Genomic DNA, 24623 nt, shown 5'->3' on the forward strand with positions numbered 1-24623 from the left:
ACCAAAGCAAGGGAAGAGAAAAAAATCAATGCAATAAAATGCACAATAAAATATATGATGTTGTCATTTATGCATGAATATGCATGTTTATGATTATGATTATGTTGATAAACCAGCACAACGGGTACAAATGCCGAAGATTTGAATCATCATTACAAAATACTCGGCTAATCTCAACAAGATGGAAACAACCACTGGAGAATTTTCCAGGGATGAAAATGAATCATCTAGCTCAGAATAAATTCAACTCTGGATGGGGAAGGACATGGAGAACATGCTTCCAACCAATCACGAAAAAATTCACGGGGGAAGAGAATTGCTGAAAGATAATCGACCAAACATGCTAAGGATAAAGAAGAATCTGCTAAGGATCCTAACGAATCGACACTGCGGGGAAATTAAAGTTAACACCATGTCAAATGGGAGACAACCTTGCAGGGGACAACCTTGTCTAGACTCGGGGATCAAGGCCTACAAACGGAGTTTGCCTAAACTAGGGGATTAACAAGGCAACATGCAAGAGTATGGGTGTTTTAACCAAGAGATGATGATTAACCCAAAGATATGTATTTTAACCAAGAAATGGTGATTAACCTAAAGAGAGGTATTTTAACCAAGAGATGGTGATTAAACTCAAAGAGAGTAAGGGTGTCAAAACCAAGAGGTGTTATGTTGGATCTAAGGAATATAGTGTTTGATAGTGATTGTTGTGGATTTTGGTCTGAGGATGAATGTTGGAAATTTGCCTTTACTTGAATTGCACTAAAGGCTATGCATGGACGTGAATACTTTGAACAACTGGGTCATGTATCACGTATCCAAAGATATTCAAAATAAGGGTAAGAATACGCCCTCTTATTCGTTCTCCACTTATTAAGGCTTATGGCACACAATTCACATAATAGTTATCAAGTATTTTAAAGTTTCAAAAAAAAAAGAATGATAGTTTTTATTTTAAAGGGATGAGACAAGATGTGTTTGAGAGAATCCGATGAAGCTTAGTATGATCATGTCTTGATGGTAACCTATTTCTAGGGGTTTGAGTGTGAATTGACTTAGGCTTGACTTAAGGGATCAAGTATGGGTGCAAGTCGTAAGATCTAATACAAATCAAGTGATCAAGGAACATGTGATCACTTAATTGAATAAAAACCTAAGAGAGCATGCAATTTATTTTGAAAGTCAAATTAAGAGTTCTAAAGTCATTAACCTAATTAGTTGATCAAAGTATGTTTGATCAACCAATCAAATTAACAAGAGGATCATGTTAAATATTTAGTCAAGCTACCAATACCAAGAGACCAATACATCATGAAGAGATAGGAAAAAGAATTAAGGATCAAAATTAGGGCTAACATGTAATCCTAATTTTACATTAATCCTAATTTTTATTCATGGATCTTAATTCTAAACTAAAATTAATCTTAGTATAGAATTAATAAACCCTAATTAGATTAACATAATTTCTATTAAGGTGTCTTTTGTTTTAATGCGTCAAAAAAAGTTAAAGGGGAAAAAAAGAAATAACAATAATAATGATCCCCTTCCAAGGGGTATGAGTTTGTAAAAAGGTGTGAAGAGTGTATTTGGGCACTAGGCCCAAGTGTTAAGGCCCAGGTTGTTAATTTTGTTTGAAATCAGAGCTAGAGGGGTGCGTTAGCTAGAAATGGGTGTGTGCAGTAGTGTATGGGTTGGATTTGAAGCCCATCAGAGTGAGGGAAAAGGGGATGGAAGAGTTTCATTTCCACTTCATTCTTTATTTTCCTCTCAAACACACTTCCATTCTTTCTTTTCCCCATCCCGTTGCACCGGAAATCGATGCCGACGGCGGGGCACAACCAATCACCATTAAAATACCATCAACTTGCTCGTCTTTCCTTCCTCACCCTATTTCTTGACCTTGTTTTATTTATAATTCATCACATCCCTCTATTTTGAAGCAAATCAAACAAGAACCCTAGAAGATCACATCCAAATAAAATGATGATGGAACAAAATTTTAGGCCAATACATTAGGGCTTTGACCTCTAGGCACGCAAGTTACATTACGGTAACAAAGAAAAGCAAGAAGAATGAGGAATCAATGGCGTGAGCTACCTTTACAGATGAGAAGTGCTCTGGTCAAGATGGGAGTTGAAGACAAAGATGATGAAACCCATAGATTCACAATCAAGTAAGCCTTGAACCATCCCTGCTTGCAATTTCCTCTTTTTCTCTTTTTTTTGTTTCTTCTTCTTAATTAGGTTATAGGATGTTTGTCTTTGTTGTACATTGATTAGTAAAGGAGGTTGTAGAGTAGGAATTGAGAGATTGAGAGAGGTCCAGCTCTAGTCTTTCAAAGCTTCAATGTAAAACTCTGAGGAGTATTTTGAAGGAGCTCTAATGGTGGTTAGGGAGTGAGTTAAGGATGAAGAAGATTAAGTGATAAGGAAATTTGGCAGAGTAAGTTTATGGAATGGTTTTTGATCATGATTGAAGAGGAAGAAAGAGGTTTATATATAAGAGGTTGAAGAAGAATTAAAGGGAAAGTTTATTGCAAATTGGTTAGGATTGAATCATTTTCCACCAGTGGATTGTGATCCTAGACTCACTCTAACCGATGATTGAGGATCAATGAAAAAATAGTTATCTTGTGTTAGTTGAAATTAAGAGAAATGAAAATAATTTTGTGTTTGTTTTGACTTGTAATTAGTATACAATTTGGGTTCAAAGTATGTTTGTTTAGAGGTTTTGGAAGTTAGTTATAATTGGGAAGCTAGTTGGTGTACTTTGGAAGTTGGTTAGTATGTTGGAGGGAGATTTGAAGCTTATGACAATTAGGTAATTGTCCCCTGCACACGTAGCAGTGGGCTTGCTTAGTTGGTGATTGGAGTTTGTTATGTGACATTTAGCAGTTGGTTTTGACATATGGAAATTGTTACATAAGTTAGTTTAGGGATGGATGCAAGTTAGTTTATAACTAACTTGAAAGGTAAGTTAGTTATTATGTGTTAGTGTTTATAATTGTTAGTTAATGAAAACTTGATCAATCCTAGGTAGTTAGGGTTAGTTAATGAGCTATGACAATTAGGGTAGTTATTTGACAGTTAGGATAATGCTTTGTAGGTTGGTTAGGATTATAATTGTTAGTTAGATGGCTTGACAGTTAGGAGTTGGAAACTGGTTTGGCCAATTAGGGTAAGGCTTTGTGCCTTGTTCGGCTGGTAGTTTGAACTAGGGCTGGTAGTTATAAGCATTAGGGTGGTTATTAAATTGTTTGGCCCCTTAGCTTGATGGATCATGAATTGTATGCATGTTCCATATCATTGTGTGGACTGTTATCGCAAACTAATCTTAAACCTAACACATTTGGATGACATGATATAACTTATGTGTTTGGCATGATTTTATGATGCATTTCATTTGGGTTATTGTAGTTATGATATGGATAAATAAATGTATGTGGTGATGATGTGTATGCATATGAAATATGGTTTGGATTGAGTAGGTGTATTGTTGAGCTGTTTTTAGTACTGCTGCATTGGTGATGGGTTGTCTTTGGCATAAATTTGTATTTATGCATATGTTGAACTATGACACTTAAGGCTTGATGTTGATATAAAATAATGGATGTGTAGGTATGTCTGTGTAGGTTGGATTGGTATAGGCTTGTATTATAAAAATGATGCATGATGCATTCTATTGTATGTGTATGCTATTGGCATGATGCGTGTATGTGCATTTAATTGTCATGATAGTTACTTTAATTGAGTGTATTGCATTGCTTTGTGTTTGGAATAGCATGGTGTGATGGATGTTGATGTTGCAGGGCTGTTTTAGGCTTGGTATAACATATGGAAAAAGAAGGGAAGTCATGGCATGGCATGAAGGTTTTTTCTTTGAGACTTGAACATGAAGATAGCATGAATGTTGGTAATGAATATAATGAAAGGTTGGAGGAAAAGTGGGAATCATGAAGATGAAGAAAAAGTAGGTCTACGGTTAAGTTAACTTTGGTCAACTATTTGACCAAAAGTCAATTTTAGGTCAAAATTAGGGTTTTTTGTGTAATCTCATTTCTGACTTTTGGCAATGTGCTTTTTTGGGAACTTTGAAGGTAAATTTGACCTTGTATGTTGATTGCTTATGCCTCAAGTAAATGGAACCTTTTACATCCATCTTACGTAATTTTGAAAAAATTAATTTTTGCTCCTTTGTTGAGTTTGAATCCAAAATCCTCACCTCCATACTTCAATCCATTAAACTCAAAATGCTTCCAAAGGAATCAATGGTGAATTATCAAAAATGACTTGGTCAACAAAAAGTCAAACTTTTGTGGTTGACTTTGTTGACCAAAAATCAACATTGTGTGAAGAGCTTCCAAATCCTCTTGTCCATGATGTGTACTACCATAACCAATATGCCTTGCACAATAATTAGGGATTCCAATACTGAGGCCAAGAAAAGTCAATATCAAAGTTGACTTTGACCAAAAAGTCAACTATAGCAAATTGGTCCCACAAACTTGTTTCACAAGTGCACCAAATCAACAAAACCCTAATCCATGAAGATTAGTAGCATCCTTGGCATAACTCAATATCTTATACCTTAAACAATATGAATCCTTTGAATCACAGAAGTTACATATGAATGCAAGTGCAGATGAATGATCCTACAAATGAATGATTGTGGTAAATGCATGCAGATTAATCATGGACCATGAGCCAAATGAAATGAAAATAGGTAGGGAAAATTTTGGGATATGACAGTTGCCCCTATTTAATCATCTTAAACATGAATGTACGAATGGCGGAAACTTTTGGGCATTCGAGGTAAAAGAGGATTAAATACAAAGACCCAAAAATTTGTCCTTAGAGATGGGAATATATGTAATGTAATGAAACTGGTTGTATTATTGGGAGTTTGTTTGCTGGGGATATGGAATGGAAGATAGACTTTATGGGGACTATTGACTGAAATAGTTAAGTGGGGAATAGATCGGTCATAAACGAATGTCTGTTATGCATTATGCAATGTTGATGCTTGAATTCATGATGCATGAGATTATGCATGTTATGCTATTTTTTATGGAAGGAATTAATTGGTATCTAAAAGAAATAGATTGTTTTGTATGGTACTGAACTTCGATTCTCTGACATTCGATGACTAGACCAAAGAGCTTGTAATGAAGGAGGGGACTTCGGGTTACCACATCTGCTAGAGATTTCATTTTGATTATTTCTGAGAGAAACTTTTATGACCTGATCGGGATGTTGTCAAGATTCTTTCATGTATTAAGCATACACTATAGACTAACGATCTTCCTTTAGATTTTTTTCAAGTAATCAGGGTAATGCAGAAGTTTTTATTTTTTAGCTTTTTATTATTCTTAATGTTTTCTAGTATTACATATAAAAAATAACTAATACTTTGCAAATAAAATACAGGAAAGGAAAATTGATAGGAAAAAAAGAATTTTATTTGGATCTAAAAGAAAGTTTGTACATAAGATGTGAGTACAAAGATGCAAAATCCTAGAAGAGGAAATTTCAAAAATTGAAAAATAAGGTAAATGGAAATGTGAAATTTATATGAATTTCCACAACGCGTGCTACTATCCATCAGAAGACCTGAATCCCAATACTTTGCTTCAGTTGATGATGACTGAGACAATATTTTTCATCTGAATTCTAGCTGTGACGAAGTAGGCTCAAGTGTTGCAGTCAAGTTCCTTCATCCCTAAATTTTGCCTGCACATTATTCTCACTTTTTTTCATCCACCGAGATACCCATTTTTGCCTAGGTCGCCTTTTCAGGTTTTCAACTTAGCGGGCTTATTATCACTTTTTATTATTATTTGATCCCTAATTTTTTCCTAGACATTTCTTTTTTGGTCCACTGGGATACCCATTTTTGCGTAGGTTGTCCTTTCGGATGTCAACCTAGCAGTCTCTTTGTTCATTTCTTTTTGGGCATAATATTTTTTTACTGCTTCAGAGTTTACTAGCAGTGGAAACTCCTCCCTATCCATGGTGGTGAGGATAAGGGATCCAACGGAGAAGGCATTCTTTACGAAAAATAGTCCTTCATAGTTAGGAGTCCACTTGGCTCGTGGATCTGAATGTATTGGCGAGTATTTATTGAGCACTAGGTCACCTTCCCAGAATACGTGAAGGCAAACCTTTTTTATCAAAAGTGTTCTTGAGTCATCTATGGTATAGTTGACCATGGCAGAGAGCAGACAAACGTTTTTGTCTATGAGAATCAGCTGATCAAATCTGGACTGGATCCATTTTGCGCCATCAAGTTTTCCTTCCATAATGACCCTCATTGAAGGAATTTCAACCTCAATTGGAAGGACAACTTTCATGCCATATACAAGTGAGAATGGAGTTTCCCCAATAGACATATGTACCAAAGTTATGTAGCCCTGTAGAGTGAACGAAAGCATCCCATGCCGATCCTTGTAGGTTTTTACCATTTTCTGGACAATCTTCTTGATGTTCTTATTCGATGCTTCTACGATGTCATTCATCTTGGGCCGATATGGTTAAATGATGTGATGTTCAATTTTAAAGTCCTCACACAACTCCTTCATCATTTTGTTATTTAGGTTATTGGCATTGTCAGTAATAATCTTGCTAGGAACTCTATATAAACATATTATTTCCCTTTTGATAAACCTTGTAACTACTTATCGAGTGACATTGGTTTATGAAACAGCTTCGACCCATTTAGTGAAGTAATCGATAGCGACTAAAATGAAACGATGCTCGTTTGAAGCTTTTGGTTTGGTCATTCCAATCATATCAATTCCCCACATAGAGAAGGGCCATGGTAATGTCCAGACGTTTAACAGAGTTGGGGGCACATGAATCTTCTCAATGTAGATTTGGCATTTGTGATACCTTTGGCATAATTGAAATAGTCAGACTCCATAGTTGTACAATAATAGCCAACTCGAAGGATTTTCTTAGCCATAACGTGTCAATTGGTGTGCATCCCTTTAAAGCCCTCGTGGATTGCTTTTACGGTCATGTCTAATTCGTGTCTATCCATGCATCTTAGCAAGACCATGTTGTAGTTTCTTTTGTAGAGCACATCTCCGTTGAAGAAAATTTTGGAAGTAAGTCTTCACAGAGTCTTTCGGCCAATGTTGGATGCCCCTGCTGGATACTCTTGTGTTTGAAGGAACCATTTGATGTCATGATACCAAGGCTTGTCATCTTCTTCGACTGTAAATTAAATCGTTGGTTCATCTTTAAGATGTATGTTTATCACTAGTGCTTCATTAGGGTGGTTTACTTCATTAGGTCTGACATCTGTTATGTAGTTGGAATGGTGAGTCAGTTTATGAGTAAATCAAAGTGTTCAAATTACCAAGTTGTTGTCAAGATTCTAAGATATGTAAAATGAACTCTTATGCATAAAATTTTGTTTCCATATGGAGTATCAGGTGATGCTGAGTTAATATGCTACTCAGACTCTGACTGGTGTGGGGAAATAGTGGACAGAAGAAACACTATATGGTACATGTTTATGTATATGGAAACTCATATTTCTTGGTGTTCCAAGAAGAAACCAATGGTTGCATTGTTAACTTGTGAAGCTGAATACATAGTTGGTGCTTTGACAGCTTGTCAGGTTGTTTGACTAATGAATTTGCTGCATGAACTGAAGTTCACGGTGAGCAAATCAGTCAAGATGATGATAGACAACAAATATATCAAAAGTCTTGCTAAGAATCCAGTACTACAGGGAAGAAGCGAACTCATTGATACCAAGTACTATTTTCTGCGCAATCAGGTTCATAATGGAATACTTGAGGTTATTCATGTCAACACTCATAAGCAACTTGCAGATGTGTTGACCAAGGCGATCAAAACTGAACACTTCATCAATTTGAGGGATGAAATTGATGTTGTTAATTTTTAGACTTGAATGTGAATTAAGGGGCGGTGTTGAATGTAGTTCAACATTCAAGTTATTTTAGTTTTCATTTCATTTTCATTTGTATTTGAGTTTCATTTGCGTTTGAATTTGGATAAATCCAAATTGAGTTGAATTTGTAATAGATTTCAATTCTTCCATTTTAAGAGTAAAAATTAATTTGAAAACTTTCATTTTTCTCCCTAATCTAATTCTTCATCTTCATAATTCGTATGCATTGTTAATAGATGTTCATTTGTCTATTTTTCTTATTCAATTTCATTTTTTTTCTTAAAATAATTATTTTTCAAAATATCTTTTAATTTTAAAAAAATATATATTTAAAAATCAAGCATATTTTGATATAAAAAAAAAAGTTGTAACTGACGGTATAATTATATTGATTACCAAGATCAATTATTAATCATGAGTATTTTTTTTTACGACACCGGTAATTAGTGCTTGTTGGGTTAGACACACGCAACTTAAAATAAAGTATGAACTTCTCAACTACTACTACTATTTGAATAGATAAAAACAAACTTATGATTACTCTGTTTTACCATGCCTATACTATAAAGTTCACCGATTGCATGTAATTAAATTAATTGAAAAAGATGGTTGAGGAAAATGGTAAAGAATGACGCGACAGCATGTAGGGTGTATCTAAAACCAAAGTTCAAGTTGGATGAATGACATAAAACGACATTTGGAAAAAGCATAATAATAGTAAAAGTGTAAAACACGTCCCACTCGAAAGGTTCTAAACCTTATCTGTTTATCCTCTTTGGTTTTTATGCAGTAAGCTCCTTACAGCTGCCACGTTTGAAGGCTATTGCGCGCCAAGAGTCATGAATGGGGACCCTTACGCTTTCTTCCCTTTTTTCATACAAATGGGTGGTCATTTTGTGAGAAGAAAACATTTACAGAATGTCTCGATTTGGCTCTTGCCAAAACCTCACGGGAATGCAGTTGCGTAATTTATTTGGATAGACTCATGTTTTTTTATACAGTTACGGATATACTCTTATATCACTACTATAATAAATAAATAAAAAGTTATAGTTTAGTTTAATGCGATTGAGAAAATTATTGGAAATGTTTATGAAAATAATCCACTTTTTTAAGGAAATTCTCAAAATACCCCTGTTTCAAAAAAAATCTCAAACTACTCCATTTTTAGGAGGAGTCGTCAATTGAATTGGAGATTCTTCTTAAAAATTGAATGGAGACGCCAATTGGATTGGCTAGGGCACCTGCCCTAGCCAATCCAATTGGCGCCCCTGTGTAGGGTTTAAGAGGAGGCGCCAATTCAATTGGAGACTCCTCCTAAAATGCAATTTTTGTGTTATAAATAGATGTGTTGTGTGAGTAATTGTTCCACATCTCATATAATCAATTGGCAATCGTGTTTGGTGTTCCTCGCCGATACGGAAAGGTGATTTATGCGAGAGACAAACCTCAGATGCTGATGCTGTTCTGGAACATCACTACGTTCGATCAACTGAAGAGGGAGCTGGTTCGTTGGTTAGATGGGAAAATACCAGAAGGGGAAAAAATTAGAAGTATTGAGAGACTTGACAGTATCTTTGGTTAGGTGTGAATGAAGACTGATAAGGATGCTAGGGAAATGATGTTCGGTCGAGACGACATCAATTTGATTGTTGTAATCAGTTAGAAATATTTGTGTTTTCAGATAGCTTATTTTATACTGATGTTTGTTGTGAACCTCATTGTAACAAAAACTTAATGATATATAACGATTGAAGGTTACAGAAATACAATGTTACAAAAAGCTTAAGACCTAGATGATGCTCCTCGATTGGGACAGTTGTTCTTGTTGTGTTCTGGTTGACGACAGATACTACATAATCTTATCATTTTATCTGTGGAATCCATCTCTGTTCTGATACGTGTGTTGTTTGGCCTTCCTTTTTTCTTTCTACGCATCTCGTCATTGTGCCAAACAATATCACCTTCATATGGAGGCCAGTAATCCTCCATTAGTAGTACTGAGAAACTTTGATTATATACATTCATGACGATGTCGGCTTTGTACACATCAAATAAATGGTTGTAAGCATCTTGACGAGTATAAGCGCATACTGCAATGACATGGGAGCAAGGTATGCGGAAGGCCTGGAATTTTCCACAATCGCACCAACTTCTGTTTAGTCTAACAGCGTAGGCTAAATTTGGTCTCCCTCGTTGTGGTCCATTGTTTCCTGGACGCTGAAATTTTGCCTATGACGGTCAAAGGCTGTTACAACGTGTGTGCTAGCTTTGATGCTCTCCTCTTTCATGACCTTCATGCAACACTCACTGAATACTTGCCCGGACATTAACACCGCACTCCATTTTTCACCTCTGGTTGCGAACGTAGAAGCCAACCTATAATAGGTTGATCTTACCAAGGCGGTTATCGGCAGATTTCGAATTCCTTTGAATACCCCGTTCATGCATTCCACAAGGTTTGTTGTCATGTGGCCCCATCGACAACCTTTGTCAAATGCCCTTGCCTTCTGCTCTACTGGTATGTTATTTAGCCATCTCCCTGCGTCTTCATTAGACAGTCTAATTTCATCACGATAATATTGAAATGACAGCTGAGTTAGAGCATACCCAGCATTCACCACCTTCTTGTGAAGATTCTTATCTTTTATAGCACGCATGAAGTAGAAGGAGGATCATGCCATTTGTTGTCATGGTTGTTGTAGGCACTCTCAATGGCAGCATGTCTATCAGAAATCAAACAGAGATTGGCTTGTGGAGCCACATGCGTTCTGAGATGTCGAAGAAAGAAACCCCATCCACCAGCCGTTTCACCTTCAACAAGAGCAAAGGCAATGGGAAAGACATTGTTGTTTCCGTCTTGTGCAACCGCCATGAGCAAAGTACCCTTGTATTTGCCGTATAACCAAGTGCCATCAATTTGAATAATAGGTTTGCAGAATGCGAAACCTTTGATGCACGGGTCAAATGCCCAAAAGAGACGGTGAAAGATTCTATTACCTGTAGCACAGGTTCCGTCTGGCATCATCGCTGGAAATGTCTCCATAATTTCCACAGTTCTTGGGACATATGTTTTTAGTGCCCATAAAAACCGCGGCAATTCCTTGTATGAATCCTCCCAGTTGCCGAAAACTTGTTCAACAACCTTTGTCCTCGCAATCCAGACTTTCTTGTAAGATGGAGCATAATTATATGTTGATCTGATATGGGATATAATTATACTCACCTTCACTGATGGGTCTTTATTAACCAACGGCAGAATGTCTTGACATATCAACGATGCGCTTAGTTTACGGTGATCTTGTTCAACGTTAGTTGCAATGCAACTGTGAGGTGGGTCTATTGAAGCGATCTCCTAAGAGTCATTTTTCTTCTTGTAAGATGCAACCAAACGAAACTTACAAAGCATGTTACGACATTCGATAACATACCTTCTAGAATCAGTGTGTTTCACTGTAAAATCAGCAGAGTTGTTCATGTGGAATTTGTTGATAGCCAGAACACATTCTTCTTTGGTACGAAACATGTCTCCCACCTTTAATTTGCCTTCTGATCTCGGATACGGATTATAGAAAACACTGTTGGATGTTTCATCGTCGTGAAGATCCATATTTGTCATATGTTGAGGTGGATTGTAGACATGACTAGGAGGTATTGGTGGTGGTTGATCATCATTTTCATCGTCGTTGTTCAGCATGTGATCAACCTGTATCTCGGTCTCCTCTTCTTCTTCATCAACGACGTCCACTTCTGCTTCTGCTTCTGGGTTGACGTCATCTGACCATTGTGGATCATCTTCACCAGATTCATCCTGACTGGTTAGTTGAGACTGTTGAGATGGTATACATGGTTGAAGAGTAATGTACAACTCAATACAGTTGCAACCTGAATGTTCATGACTAACAAACATGTATTCAACATCTTCATCGTCTCGTGCCTTAAGGGGGAAATACTTGCATTGACTATTCTCAAAAAATATTGGATTTTGATATGTGATCTTTGACATAATACCCTATCATATACATGATTGTATTCTTTTTTTCAAATGCAAGAAGGTTGGATTTCTCTTGATCGTGAGTCTAATGGTATCGGTGTTTCGAAAACAAAAACCATATAGCTCAGACTCGTATGTTTCACCATTGTAGTGAACATTGACACTGTATAATGATGAAGATGACATTGTGCAGATGAAAACTATTTTCTTACTACAGATGAATGTGAGTGAAGTGTCTTGGATGTTGACAGTAAGACACTTAAATAGAGGAGTGAAGTGTCTCACATGCTAGCTAGTTCGAAGTGACGTGTCGCACATGCAAGCTACTCCGAAATGACGTGTCGCACATGCAAGCTACTCCAAAATGATATGTCAACCATGTAAGCTACTAAGAAGTGACATGTTCAGCATGCAAGAGAAAGGACAGCCACGTGTCAGACATGCAGACACACACTCCAAATGAATTGGTGCCCCCACTCATTCCTTGCACATGGGCGCCAATTCAAGTGGAGACACCTTGTCAAAGCATGCATTCAGACCTCGAAACCAAGCAATCAGACCTAGGTCTTGCATGCATGTCCCTATGGAGGCGCCAATTTGAATGACGACCCCTCTTAAAGGTTGTACATGGTCGCCAATTCAAGTGGAGACACCATGCAAGCACAACTTTTCATGCTCTCATCCATTTGCCTATAAATACATCCACTCCATAAACACTTCTTCCACACCATCACTCTCACTACTTCTTCTACAATACTTCTTCTACAATTTCATCTACAACAACTTCTTGTAGTTTCATCTACACCAACCCCCCGATAAAATGTCTATCCTCACAATGGGCGAATCACATAGAGAAACGGTTGCAAACATCGCAACATATGTAAGTTTTTTCTTTTGTTAACTTTTTATCTTTCATTTTCACCAACCCCCTTTTATTTTAACATACCAACTTAGTCAAGTTTTCTGTTCTTTCTTTTCTAGGATGTATCAAGGTTCCGAACTCGGGTCCACGAATATGTCCATATGGACCTGATGATTCAACCTTATGTTGAACTCGTTGGTTTTGGTCATATAAGCAAGATTTTGTCTTGGTCCATAGATAACAAATTCATTCTAGCTTTATGCGAAAGATGGAGACCAGAGACACACACATTTTGGTTCCCAACCGGTGAGTGTACCGGGACGTTAGAAGACGTCTACATGCTTTTGGGACTATCCATTGAAGGTAAGGCTGTTAATGGTAAAACCAACTATGCAAATTCAATTTGCATGGATCTCTTGGAGACTGATTTGTTAGATGATAACGCAAGAGGTCAAGGTATACTACTCTCACGCCTTAAGTCGTACTATAATAGTTTATACTTAGATGAGCATTCTACCGAAGATGCTCGAATAATAAAAACTAGGTGTTATATTATGCTGTTAATTGGCTCATTTTTAGTTCCCGAAGGTAGTGGTTCTAGCATGCATATTATGTATTTACCTCTACTTAGACATGTAGATAGAATAGGAAGTTACAGTTGGGGATCTGCTTGTCTAGCCTATCTCTATAGCTCCTTGTGCAAAAACTCACACAAAGACACATCTATATTTTCTGGATGTGCTGTTTTGCTACAAGCATGGGGTTGGTCAAGACTATCGTCTCTAGCACCCGTCAATAACAACCCTTTCACATTTCCGTATGCACAAAAGTAAGTTGTTTAAATTGCTATATCTTTACTTACTTCTTTAAAGATTATTACTCTAACTAATATTTTTTGACTTTTTGGTGTAGATGGTATGCACGTAATATGAGTTACAACAAATGTCCAAGATATTGTATTACTCAGTATCGCAACCTGTTGGATCACCTTCGACCGACAGACGTAAGGAAAATAACTTAATTATTTTGTTATATTTTGTTAACTTCTTCTACCTTGACTATAATCCAATCTTCTTTTACATTTCAGTTTATTTGGCGTCCATATCTTAATTTGGATCATGACCATCAAGTCAACGCTGAAGACGCGGGCGTATGGACTGCATGCACACCGATAATACGGTTCATAACTGTGGAGATGCACAACAGTGATCGTGTGAAGCTGCAGTTCGGTATGCCCCAAAATATCCTAGATCCCCCATCTAGCCTAGGAGAATGGCATCTGCGCAAAGTTAACGACCAATTTCAATCCATGGCAAAGCTTCGCAAGATCGGAGTGTCGCAAATGGAAGCACCGTCATGACCATGCGTTAACTGACGCAGTCATGCCAACTGAAGAAAAACCAAGTCGTACTTATATGGCTTGGTACAAATCGGTTGGTTTTCAGTTCATCGTCGAGGATGTGTACTTGTACGACCCACGCCAGATGACTTACACACCTGACACCTCAACATCAAACCCCCAACAACAGTGTCAGACTGGATACACACAACCCCTTGTCCGTCAAACGTTCCGTTCAACCAATACACAAACATACAACCAAAACATTCCATACACCCAACCCCAATACCAAGAGCATACCCCATACCACCACGAACAAATTGACTATCAACCTGATACTTAACATCGTTTCGCACCCACCCCATCACCCTACCAAAGTCGCCTAAGCCAGAACACCCAACGATCATTCAACACCAACCGCCCCTCCTCCTACCGTAGCCAAGAAGCCCAAACCTCACAAAACCAAAACATCCAACAACCCTATCTCTACCAAACACCCTAACAACATTTCCAACCTTTCCTCGACACATCGTTCACACTCATGTCTCCCTTCAACCGTCTCGGTCTCCCATCAATGAGTCAACCACATTCCAACTTCTCTGGCATGGGCCATGAGCTCAGCTACGGCGGTACACCATCGATGCATAGTGAAGACTATGCCGACTTGTCTGACTACCTCAACAAACCTTCTCCTGGAGTTGGTAGTGACGTTCCTGGCCCCTCAGATGCTCAAACACCAGTACCGAATCGTCAACGTGAGTTAGGGCCACGTGTTAGGGTAGCTAGAGGATGTGGGACCGGAGATCGGTTAGGTGATCCCGGTAATCACCATTAGGTTTCTTTGTGTAAACGGAAAATTTTATTAATATCAAGTGGTCATATATCAAATTTATCTATCACGTATACCATTTACCAAAAAAATTGCATTTTAAGAGGAGTCTCCAATTGAATTGGCGCCTCCTCTTAAACCCTAAACAGGGGCGCCAATTGGATTGGCTATGGCACCTGCCCTAGTCAATCCAATTGGCGCCTCCATTCAATTTTTAATGGGAGTCTCCAATTCAATTGACGACTCCCCTAAAAGTGGGGTAGTTTGGGAATTTTTTTGAAACCATGGATATTTTGGAAATTTCCTTTAAAAAATGAATTATTTTTGTAAAAATTTCCACATCTGACATATAAAGAATTTTTTACTATACCACTTTTTTAGAAAAGATTCTCCAAGATATCATTCACTTCAACGATATTTTCCAAACTACCATGTTTCAAAAAAAAATATTCCTTCTTATAGCACATGCCCAATGAATGGGCGATCCCTTAAAAAAATAGAACACTTGTCCATTGAAAGGGCAGCTCCCTAAAAACTATTTTTTAAATTATTTTTTTGAATTTAATATTAATAATGAATATATATTAAATAATATATTTAAAAATAAATATTAAAATTAATAATAAATATATATTAATTATTTTAAAATTATAATTAAAAAATTATATTTATTTATATATAGCTAATTACTTTAATTAATTAATTTTTTATTATTTAAATACAGAGGCATTGTAATTGACTGCTGCTTTATATTTTTTATTATTTAAAGTGCAGGTCTGGAACTTGGAACTGCAATAAGTGGTTCTTTTTATTTTTTATTATTTAATTACAGAGCCGATATTGTAATTGGTGGTTGTTTTATAGCTTTTATTATTTAAGTACATGTCTGGAACTACGATAAGTGGTTGCTTTTTATTTTTTATTATTTAAGTACAAGTTGTCCCTATAATTAATCGGTTATAATTGATCGGTTGCTTTGATTTATTTATAATGGATCTGCCAATTGTTTTGGCATTGTCATGTTGAGAATCCAGTATAAATAGAGGTATTATGTTATTCGTTTTATCACATCCTTTTGAGTGTCTTTTAATTTTTAATGTTGTTCATTTGTTCTATGGGTTCAAATTGCCGTAGGAAGTGCTTACACATTCCCACTCTATTCACCTTCCTTCAAATCCGTTATTGGTTTCAACCAAAGACAAGTTTCTCTTTTTGGTGTTGCCAATGATATTGGTGAGAATGTTGTTCTTCTTCCTGGTATTGTTTGCAACAAGTTCCCTCCTTGGCTTATGCTTTTCATAGGTGTTCTCTTTTCTTTCCTCGGTTTTGGTCTTCTATGGCTTTCTATCTCCAAAACACTTCCCTCGCTTCCTTATCCTCTGGTAAACAACTTCTTCTTCTTCTCTTGTTTATTTTTTTATTTTATGGCATGATTTTTTCTTGTTTTTGACACTTTTTAAATTGGTGTGAGATACTCTTATGACAATTAAGACTAGTACTACTTTAAATAGAATTTGTTATTTTATTTTTCTTCAACATTTCCTATACATTTTTTTTTTGAGAAATCTCACCATTAAAAGACTTAACATGTACTAGTATTAAAGCAAAATTAAGAATTAAAAAGATTTATTTTAATTAGAACATTTATAACTCTTTTTCAAAGAGATGGATAGGTGTGTCGAAGTATCCCTATTGTGTTCGAGTGTTTGCGTCAGAGTCCATGCTTGATAGTTTTAGATTCTTCCGCGGACGGTTTGGATGACATGCACACAGATCATTATTATAATCTTGTATCTTTTATTTGCATATGCTATCAAAGGAACACTTTATCCAGCAGTTGGATTTCTCGGCATCTGCTACGGCGTACAATTTTCAATACTGATTCCAACAGTTTCAGAGCTTTTCGGATTGAAGCACTTTGGCTTATTTTTCAACTCTTTTCTCGGCGGTTCTAGCCGGACGTATATACGACAGTGAGTTGGCAAAGCAACAAGCGCTTGGTCTCGTTGCTTCAAGTGTTTCGTGTATTGGTCCAGATTGTTTTAAGGTTACTTTTCTCGTACTTGCTGCTGTGTGTGTTGCTGGTGCAATCTCCAGCATTATCTTGACCTTAAGAATTAAGCCTGTTTACCAAATGCTTTACACACCGGTGGCTCTTTCAGGCTGCCTCAAATAACATAGTCATAATAAATATTATAAAGATTTTTTTTATTAAAGTTTCAAATAAAAAATTGATTTGAATAATTATTTTTAATATTTTAGATATTTTATTATTTTATCAAAAAAAAAATTGGATATTAAAATTTCAAAAAATCATTTAATTTTGAAGCTATTTCAAATAGTTTTTTATAAAAATCCTTTTTTAGATAATTTTTTTTTAAATTGTGATTTTGACTATATTTTAATCTTTAATAATATAATATATGTTTATGTTATAGAAGGTCAAAATTAGTTTTTTAATTTATAAAAAATAAATTTTAGAAAACTTATAATAAAATTGAAAAATATTTTTATAAAATTTATTTTCAAAAATACAAAAAAAAAACTTATAATGATTTAAAATTAAAAACAAACAGATCCTTAGCCAACACATTTTATCTAGGTTTCTTATCGAATGAATATGATATCTAATTTATTATTCAAGTTTAACAATTATAGGTTACAATTTGTATTTAAATACTACACATTAATTTACAAAGTTATTCTTAAATAATTCTACTATGCCTAGTCAGCTCCAATAAGTTTTTCACTTATAAGTGAATTATGAGTCATAATCAACACATTATAATAAACAAAATAGTTAAAACACTATTAGAGAAACCTAGTAACCTCAATTTTTAATTGTGAAAGACATCCATACACTTTTTTCCATCAAGTAGTTAAATACATCATTACACACAATGAAAAACGGGAGTATTTTTTAATGGCCTAGTGTTAATATAGCAGAGTTTATATATAGTTTTTCATCGCAACCATACATATGTACTTTCGGTTAGAGTAGTTATTATCCAATGTATATATATTGGATATTGTAGCTTTGTACAGACCAATGAATGAATAAGAGCTTTATCTCCTCTTTCACGTTATCTTCTTCCTTTTCTATCTTGTTCATTCTCTTCTTCTTGGCTTCATGTGCCATTGTTGCACCATTGACATGGTATCAGAGCCTTCAAAGCTCTAGTAGCCATTGATTTCTCTCTTCCATTTCCTGTTTCTTTTGTTTTCTACATTTTTTTTTCTGTTTTCTCTGCTACAGAGTCGAACTCTTCGAAGATTATCCTTCGATTCTTGATTTCCTTTTCTTCAATGACCTACCAGAACTACCATGATTTTTCTACAAATTCCACAAATCTTTTCTATCTTCATCCTAATGAAAATCCGACACTCATTTTTGTGACTCCATTACTCGATGACAAGAACTATCACAGTTGGTCAAAGGTCGATGCATATTGCATTGATTTCGAAGAACAAAGAGAAGTTCATCGATGGCTCCTTAACCAAACCTCCGGTAGCAGATCCTTTATATGCTCCATGGATTCGATGCAACACCATGGTACTTTCTTGGTTACACCATTCCATCTCATAAGCCATTTCCAAATCTTCCTTGTGGATCGATAGTGTTGTTGGTGTTTGGAAGAATCTCCAAACTCGTTTCTCTCACAGTGATCTATTTCGCATATCTGACATTCAAGATGATCTTTACAAGCTGCGTCAAGGTAATCTTGATGTCTCAAATTACTTTACTCAGTTAAAAGTTTTATGGGATGAATTGGAAAATTATTGCCCTGTTCTTACTTGCTCATGCGCTATACCTTGTTCTTGTGGTGTTATTGCTTCAATTCGGAAGTATCGTGAACAAGATTGTGTAATTCGCTTTCTAAAGGGATTAAATGAAAATTTTACACACTCTAAGTCGCAAACCACGATGATGAATCCCCTTCCAAACATTGACAAAGCATTTTCTCTTGTTATTCAACAAGAACGAGAGATGCATAGTTCAGTAGCTGCTATGAATCCTACTACTACTAATACTGAGGAAACTGTGGCATTCCAAATTCAAACCAACTCAAGAAGTTCTAATGGAAAACCTAACTACTCAAAGAGCAAGACTCAAGGGTTTAATAGTGCTCGAGGTCATAATCGTGTATGCAGTCATTGTGGAAGAACAAATCATACCGTGGAGACTTGTTTCATGAAGCATGGTTATCCACTTGGATTTAAAGGAAAGAGTAAATTTCAGAGTGCTGGCAATAGTGTTCAATCCGCTGCTGCAGTTAACACTGCATCTGATACTTCTCCACAAGGCTCAGCAACATCTTCTTTTGGATTCACTCAGGAGAAGTATAACAACATCATAAAATTACTTCAACAGTCCAAACTTAGTCCTCAAGCCAATTCTATTTCCATTTCCTCTTTTGCCATGAACTCTCATTCAACCACTCAGAATGGTAAGCATGCTAACCTATGGATTTTAGATATTGGTGCAACATACCATATTTCATTTGATAAAACTGCTTTTCTTACATGCACTAATATCATACCTATTCATGTTAATCTACCCGATGGTTCTCATATCACTGCATCCATGTTTGGCAGTGCCATTGTGTCACCTTCTCTTACTTTACACAATGTTCTTTACATGCCAAATTTTCATGTCAATCTTATCTCTATTGCTAAGCTTGTCGGTAGTAATAATTATTCTATTCATTTCACTGTTGATACTTGCCAAATGATGCAGAATCTTTCCAAGGCAATGATTGGTACAACTAGGTTGCAACGAGGACTGTATGTTCTTGACTCTGCACCTCAACCTTCAGCTTATAATTCAATTGCTAATGATACTTGTAATCTTTGGCATTATAGATTAGTGCACATTTCTAATATAGGTTTAAATACAATTGCAAAATTGTTTCCTTTCATCCCTTGTACAAATAATAATAAACCTTGTGAATCTTGTCATTTTGGAAAACAGAAAAAGGCTTTTTCTCATAGTAATACTCAATCTTGTGCCCCTTTTGAAATACTCTATGCTGATGTATGGAGCCCTTTCTCTACTATCTCTTTTCTATGACACAAATATTTCTTGACCTTGGTTGATGATTATAGTAGACACACTTGGGTTATATTTCTTAAAACAAAAGATCAAGTTAAAAATAGCCTCATTCAGTTTATAGCTTACCTTAAAAAACCCCTTTTGAAATACTCCATGCTGATGTATGGAGCCCTTTCTCTACTATCTCTTTTCTATGACACAAATATTTCTTGACCTTGGTTGATGATTATAGTAGACACACTTGGGTTATATTTCTTAAAACAAAAGATCAAGTTAAAAATAGCCTCATTCAGTTTATAGCTTACCTTAAAAACCAGTTCAAATCATCCCTAAAATGTCTTAGAACAGATAATGGTACAGAGTTTCTACCCTTATCTGAGTTTCTTTTGTCAAAAGGCATCACACACCAAAAATCTTCTGCTGAAACACCCCAACAAAAAGGGGTCGTTGAAAGAAAGCATCAGCACATTTTTAATGTTTCTAGAACTTTATATTTTCATTCAAATCTCCCTTTGAACATGTGGAATTTTGTGTTCATCATGCCATCCACTTAATAAATAGACTACCTTCTCCCCTCTTAAAAATGAAAAGTCCTCATGAACTCTTATTTTCTCAGCCACCCTCCTTAATACATTTAAAAGTTTTTGGTTGTTTATGCTTTGCCACAACCTTACAAGCTCATAGAACCAAATTTGACCCTAGAGCCAGAAGATGTGTGTTTCTTGGTTACAAGGATGGCACAAAGGGTTTTATCTTGTATGATTTGCACAACCATACTACATTTGTCTCTAGAAATGTTATCTTATATGAAAATAATTTTCCATTCAAAATTAACCAGGATACCACAAATCAACATAGACAACCTCAACCTAACCCACAATCTCACTCTTTTCTTGATGATATACCTATTATGCATAGGTCTTCTGCCACTACTAATATGCCTATTTCACAAGAAAGTGAATTACAAATTATCTATCATGAAACTGACACCCCTGCTGGTCCTTTTGACTCAGACACATCCCCTTTATCCAATATCCAATATCCTGAGTCTGTTACCCCTCCTATAAACAATTCCATTAATTCATTTTTTCCTAAAACTTCAATTTTCAATGAATCTGATCATATTCCCTCCAGTAGTCACAGTCATATCCATAATACTGACACTTATAGTCATGTAGATAATAACCAGTCTGCTCAGTCTTTTCCTAACAACTATACCTCTAGTTCTAGTATCTCTCCTGTTGCTCTTGTTGATAACACCTTATCCCTCCCTATAGCTCTTATTGATAATCCTAATACACCTCATCCTATGATACAATCCAACAGAACCTCTCATCCTCTCAGTTACTTAGCAGATTGTCATTGTTATTCTGCTATAAACAAATCTCATTCATTGCATTCAAATGATTTTAACATTGCATATCCTTTATCTTCCATACTTACTTATGATAGATGTCTCCCATCTTATAAACATTTTTGTTGTGCCATAACCTATAACGCTGAACCAAAATCTTTCACCCAAGCCATTAAGTTGGACTGTTGGAAAAATGTTATGAATGTTGAATTACAAGCTCTTACTGAGAATCACACTTGGGATGTTGTTGAATTACTTTCTGGTAAGAAACCTATTGGATGTAGGTGTGTTTATAAAATCAAATACAGGGCATATGGATCCATTGAAAGGTACAAGGCTAGGCTGGTAGCAAAGGGATACACACAAATGGAGGGCATTGATTATTTTGATACATTCTCACCTGTTGCAAAAATCACTACAATTAGAGTCCTTTGAGCTCTTGCAGCAATCAAAGGCTGGCATTTAGAACAACTTGACATTAACAATGCTTCTCTCCATGGGGATTTAAATGAAGAATTTTATATGAGTGTTCCTTCTGGTATGTACACTCCTTCTACCTCTCAAGTTTGTAAACTTCAGAAGTCAATCTATGGCTTAAAACAGGCTAGCCTCCAATGGTATGCCAAACTCTCATCTTTTTTAATCTCCATTGGATATTCTCAATCCAAGGTTGACCAATGATCAGTGCATTTTGATACACATTCTTCTATATTTATACTTATTCATTTCCATGTTTTAGTTTGGTTATTTTTCCCTTTTAATGTGTTTTTATAATTTATCTTATTTTTACACTTATTTGTTTTTCGCAATTTATTTTCAGCATTAGCAGTCTGCACGAATAAATTAATAACTGGAGTTAGGAGTATCGGACTGAGACGTGCTACCAGTCGTTGGAAAGCTAAGAGCTAAGAGAAAGAGCTACGACTTTTATGAAGAAGTCAGAAGTTAATTCGGACTGTAGAATGGTTGAAATATTCGTTGAAGCCTTCAGCACTAGATTTATATTTTGTGTTGGGTTATTTAGTTTGGGCCTGAGTTATGTTTTGACCAAATTAGGTTTATTCTAATTTTTCTATAACCTAAGCAGCCGAAAAACAGGACACGGTATCACTATTCACGAAAAATTTGAAAGCTTGTACGAATTCCATGGAGAACTAATCCCTCTGATTCGATCTGCCGTATTTCAGGTTCCAAAACTTGAGATTATTATAATGTTAATTTTAGTTTAATTCCTTTCAATGATATTTTGTGTTCTTGTATGCTTAATTCGATTGCATGAAATATATTGATTCAATTTGGTTGATTGTATGATCCTAACATAGGCACGTCACGTTTGCTTAATTCGTTTTTGTGTCTGATCAATCATGTTTGCTTAATCCATGAAAACTTATCCCGTTTGCTTAATTCGGACAATAGGATCATACATCTCACAAACTTCACCGTGCTTGTCATTGAGTTTGTATCCAAATAGGAATAGACAATCCGTTTAGGGTATTAAAATTATATTAATCGATGATAGTAGGAACTGAATCGATAGATTGAATTATTTCATAATCACTTATTTCATAACAACTTATTTTAAGAATTGCTTTTAATAATCACTTTTTCTTAATCGAACACCAAACCAAACAACCCCCCCCCCTTAATTCGATTTACCTTTGGATAATAATAATCAAGAATTCTTGTGAGAACGATATCGGAGTTAAAATTGTCGCCGTACTACGTTTTTGAAAAACACTCGTTTTGACCCGTGCACGACAGCGGATCAACCACTCCTTGTATGTTAAGGTTGCTTCTCATAATTTTACTGCACTTCTAGTTTATGTGGATGACATTGTGTTAGCAGGAGATTCCATTGATGAAATTCACTCTGTCAAACATTTATTAGATCAAACTTTTAAGATCAAATATCTTGGTCAGTTGAGGTATTTCCTTGGCTTTGAGATTGCTCGATCCAACACAGGGATTTTCTTCAATCAGCGGAAATACACTCTTGATCTCCTATAAGACAGTGGATTTCTTGCTTCAAAACCATCTGCAGTTCCTTTTGACCCTAACACCAAACTATCCGCTAATGATGGTCAGCCATTAGAAGATCCTACAAGCTATAGACGTTTAATTGGCAGATTAATCTACTTGACAAATTATCGGCCAGATATTGTATATGATGTGCAACATTTAAGCCAATATGTTTCTAATCCATTTCTCCCCCACTACCAAGCTGCAACACGGATCCTTCGATATCTAAAAGTTGTCCCTGCAAAAGGCTTACTATTTTCTGCTTCCAGCAATCTCAAATTATCAGTTTTTGTTGATTCTGACTGGACCCGTTGCCCTGACACCAGGAGGTCTGTTACGGGCTATTGTGTTATCCTTGGTTCTTCTTTGTTGTGCTGGAAATCGAAGAAATAGAACACTGTGTCTCGCTTTTCAACTGAGGCAGGATATCAAGCTTTAGCCTTACTGACGTGTGAGCTTCAATGGCTACAATTCATTTTCCAAGATTTCAAGATCATTTTTTCTCAACCCGCTTATGTATTCTGTGATAGCAAATCTGTTATATATCTTGCTCACAATCCTACATTTCATGAGCGGAGCAAACATATTGAACTTGACTATCACGTTATCTGTGAGAAGCTACAATCCAAGTTAATTCACATATTACCAATCTCGACAAAGTCTCAGCTTGCATATGCATTTACTAAACCATTACACTCACCTTCATTATCTTCCATTTTATCCAAGTTAGGACTATATAACATCCATAGCCCAACTTGAGGAGGGATGTTAATATAGCATAGTTTATATATAGCTTTTCATCACAACCATACACGTGTACTTTCTGTTACAGTTTGTTATTTATTAGTTATTACCCAATATATATATATATATATATATATATATATATATATATATATATATATATATATATATTGAATATTGTAGCTTTGTACAAACCAATGAATGAATAAGAGCTTTATCTCCTCTTTCACGTTATCTTGTTCATTCTCTTCTTCTTGGCTTCATTTGTCATTGTTGCACCATTGACACCTAGTGGGGTCCAGCTACATTTCCATTCTTTACATTTTGTTTGATGAAAAAAGAAATTTGAAGGAAAGAAAGTGAAAGAAATGAATGTGAGGAGAAAAAGAGAAAAATTGAGATGAATTTTTATTTATTTATTTTAAAATGTGAAAGTGAAGAAAAAGTGAGGAAATAAACATATATGTTTTTTATAGTTATCTAAATAATTCAATATAAAAATAAATAAA

At 35.7% G+C, this 24623-nt stretch overlaps 1 protein-coding gene and 1 pseudogene across 1 annotated transcript; both read left to right on the plus strand.

The window, feature by feature from the left end:
- The first annotated feature begins 16041 nt into the window (after positions 1–16041).
- LOC127136087 (protein NUCLEAR FUSION DEFECTIVE 4-like) lies at positions 16042–22593 on the plus strand (annotated as a pseudogene).
- Positions 18659–19819, plus strand: LOC127073460 (uncharacterized). The gene is made up of 2 exons (XM_051014611.1): positions 18659–19392; positions 19683–19819. Exons 1-2 carry the CDS (start codon positions 18870–18872, stop codon positions 19712–19714), a joined length of 555 nt encoding a protein of 184 aa, XP_050870568.1. The 5' UTR covers positions 18659–18869; the 3' UTR covers positions 19715–19819.
- Positions 22594–24623: the final 2030 nt, after the last annotated feature.

Source organism: Lathyrus oleraceus, chromosome 4 (assembly GCF_024323335.1).
Source record: "Lathyrus oleraceus cultivar Zhongwan6 chromosome 4, CAAS_Psat_ZW6_1.0, whole genome shotgun sequence".
Taxonomy (NCBI): Eukaryota; Viridiplantae; Streptophyta; class Magnoliopsida; order Fabales; family Fabaceae; genus Lathyrus; species Lathyrus oleraceus.

Coding starts and splice junctions, on each gene's coding strand:
- LOC127073460 (XM_051014611.1), top strand. CDS start 18,870: ATGATGAATCCCCTTCCAAACATTGACAAAGCATTTTCTCTTGTTATT. Junction 19,393..19,682: donor TCATTCAACCACTCAGAATG/GTAAGCATGCTA, acceptor CAAATGATGCAG/AATCTTTCCAAGGCAATGAT.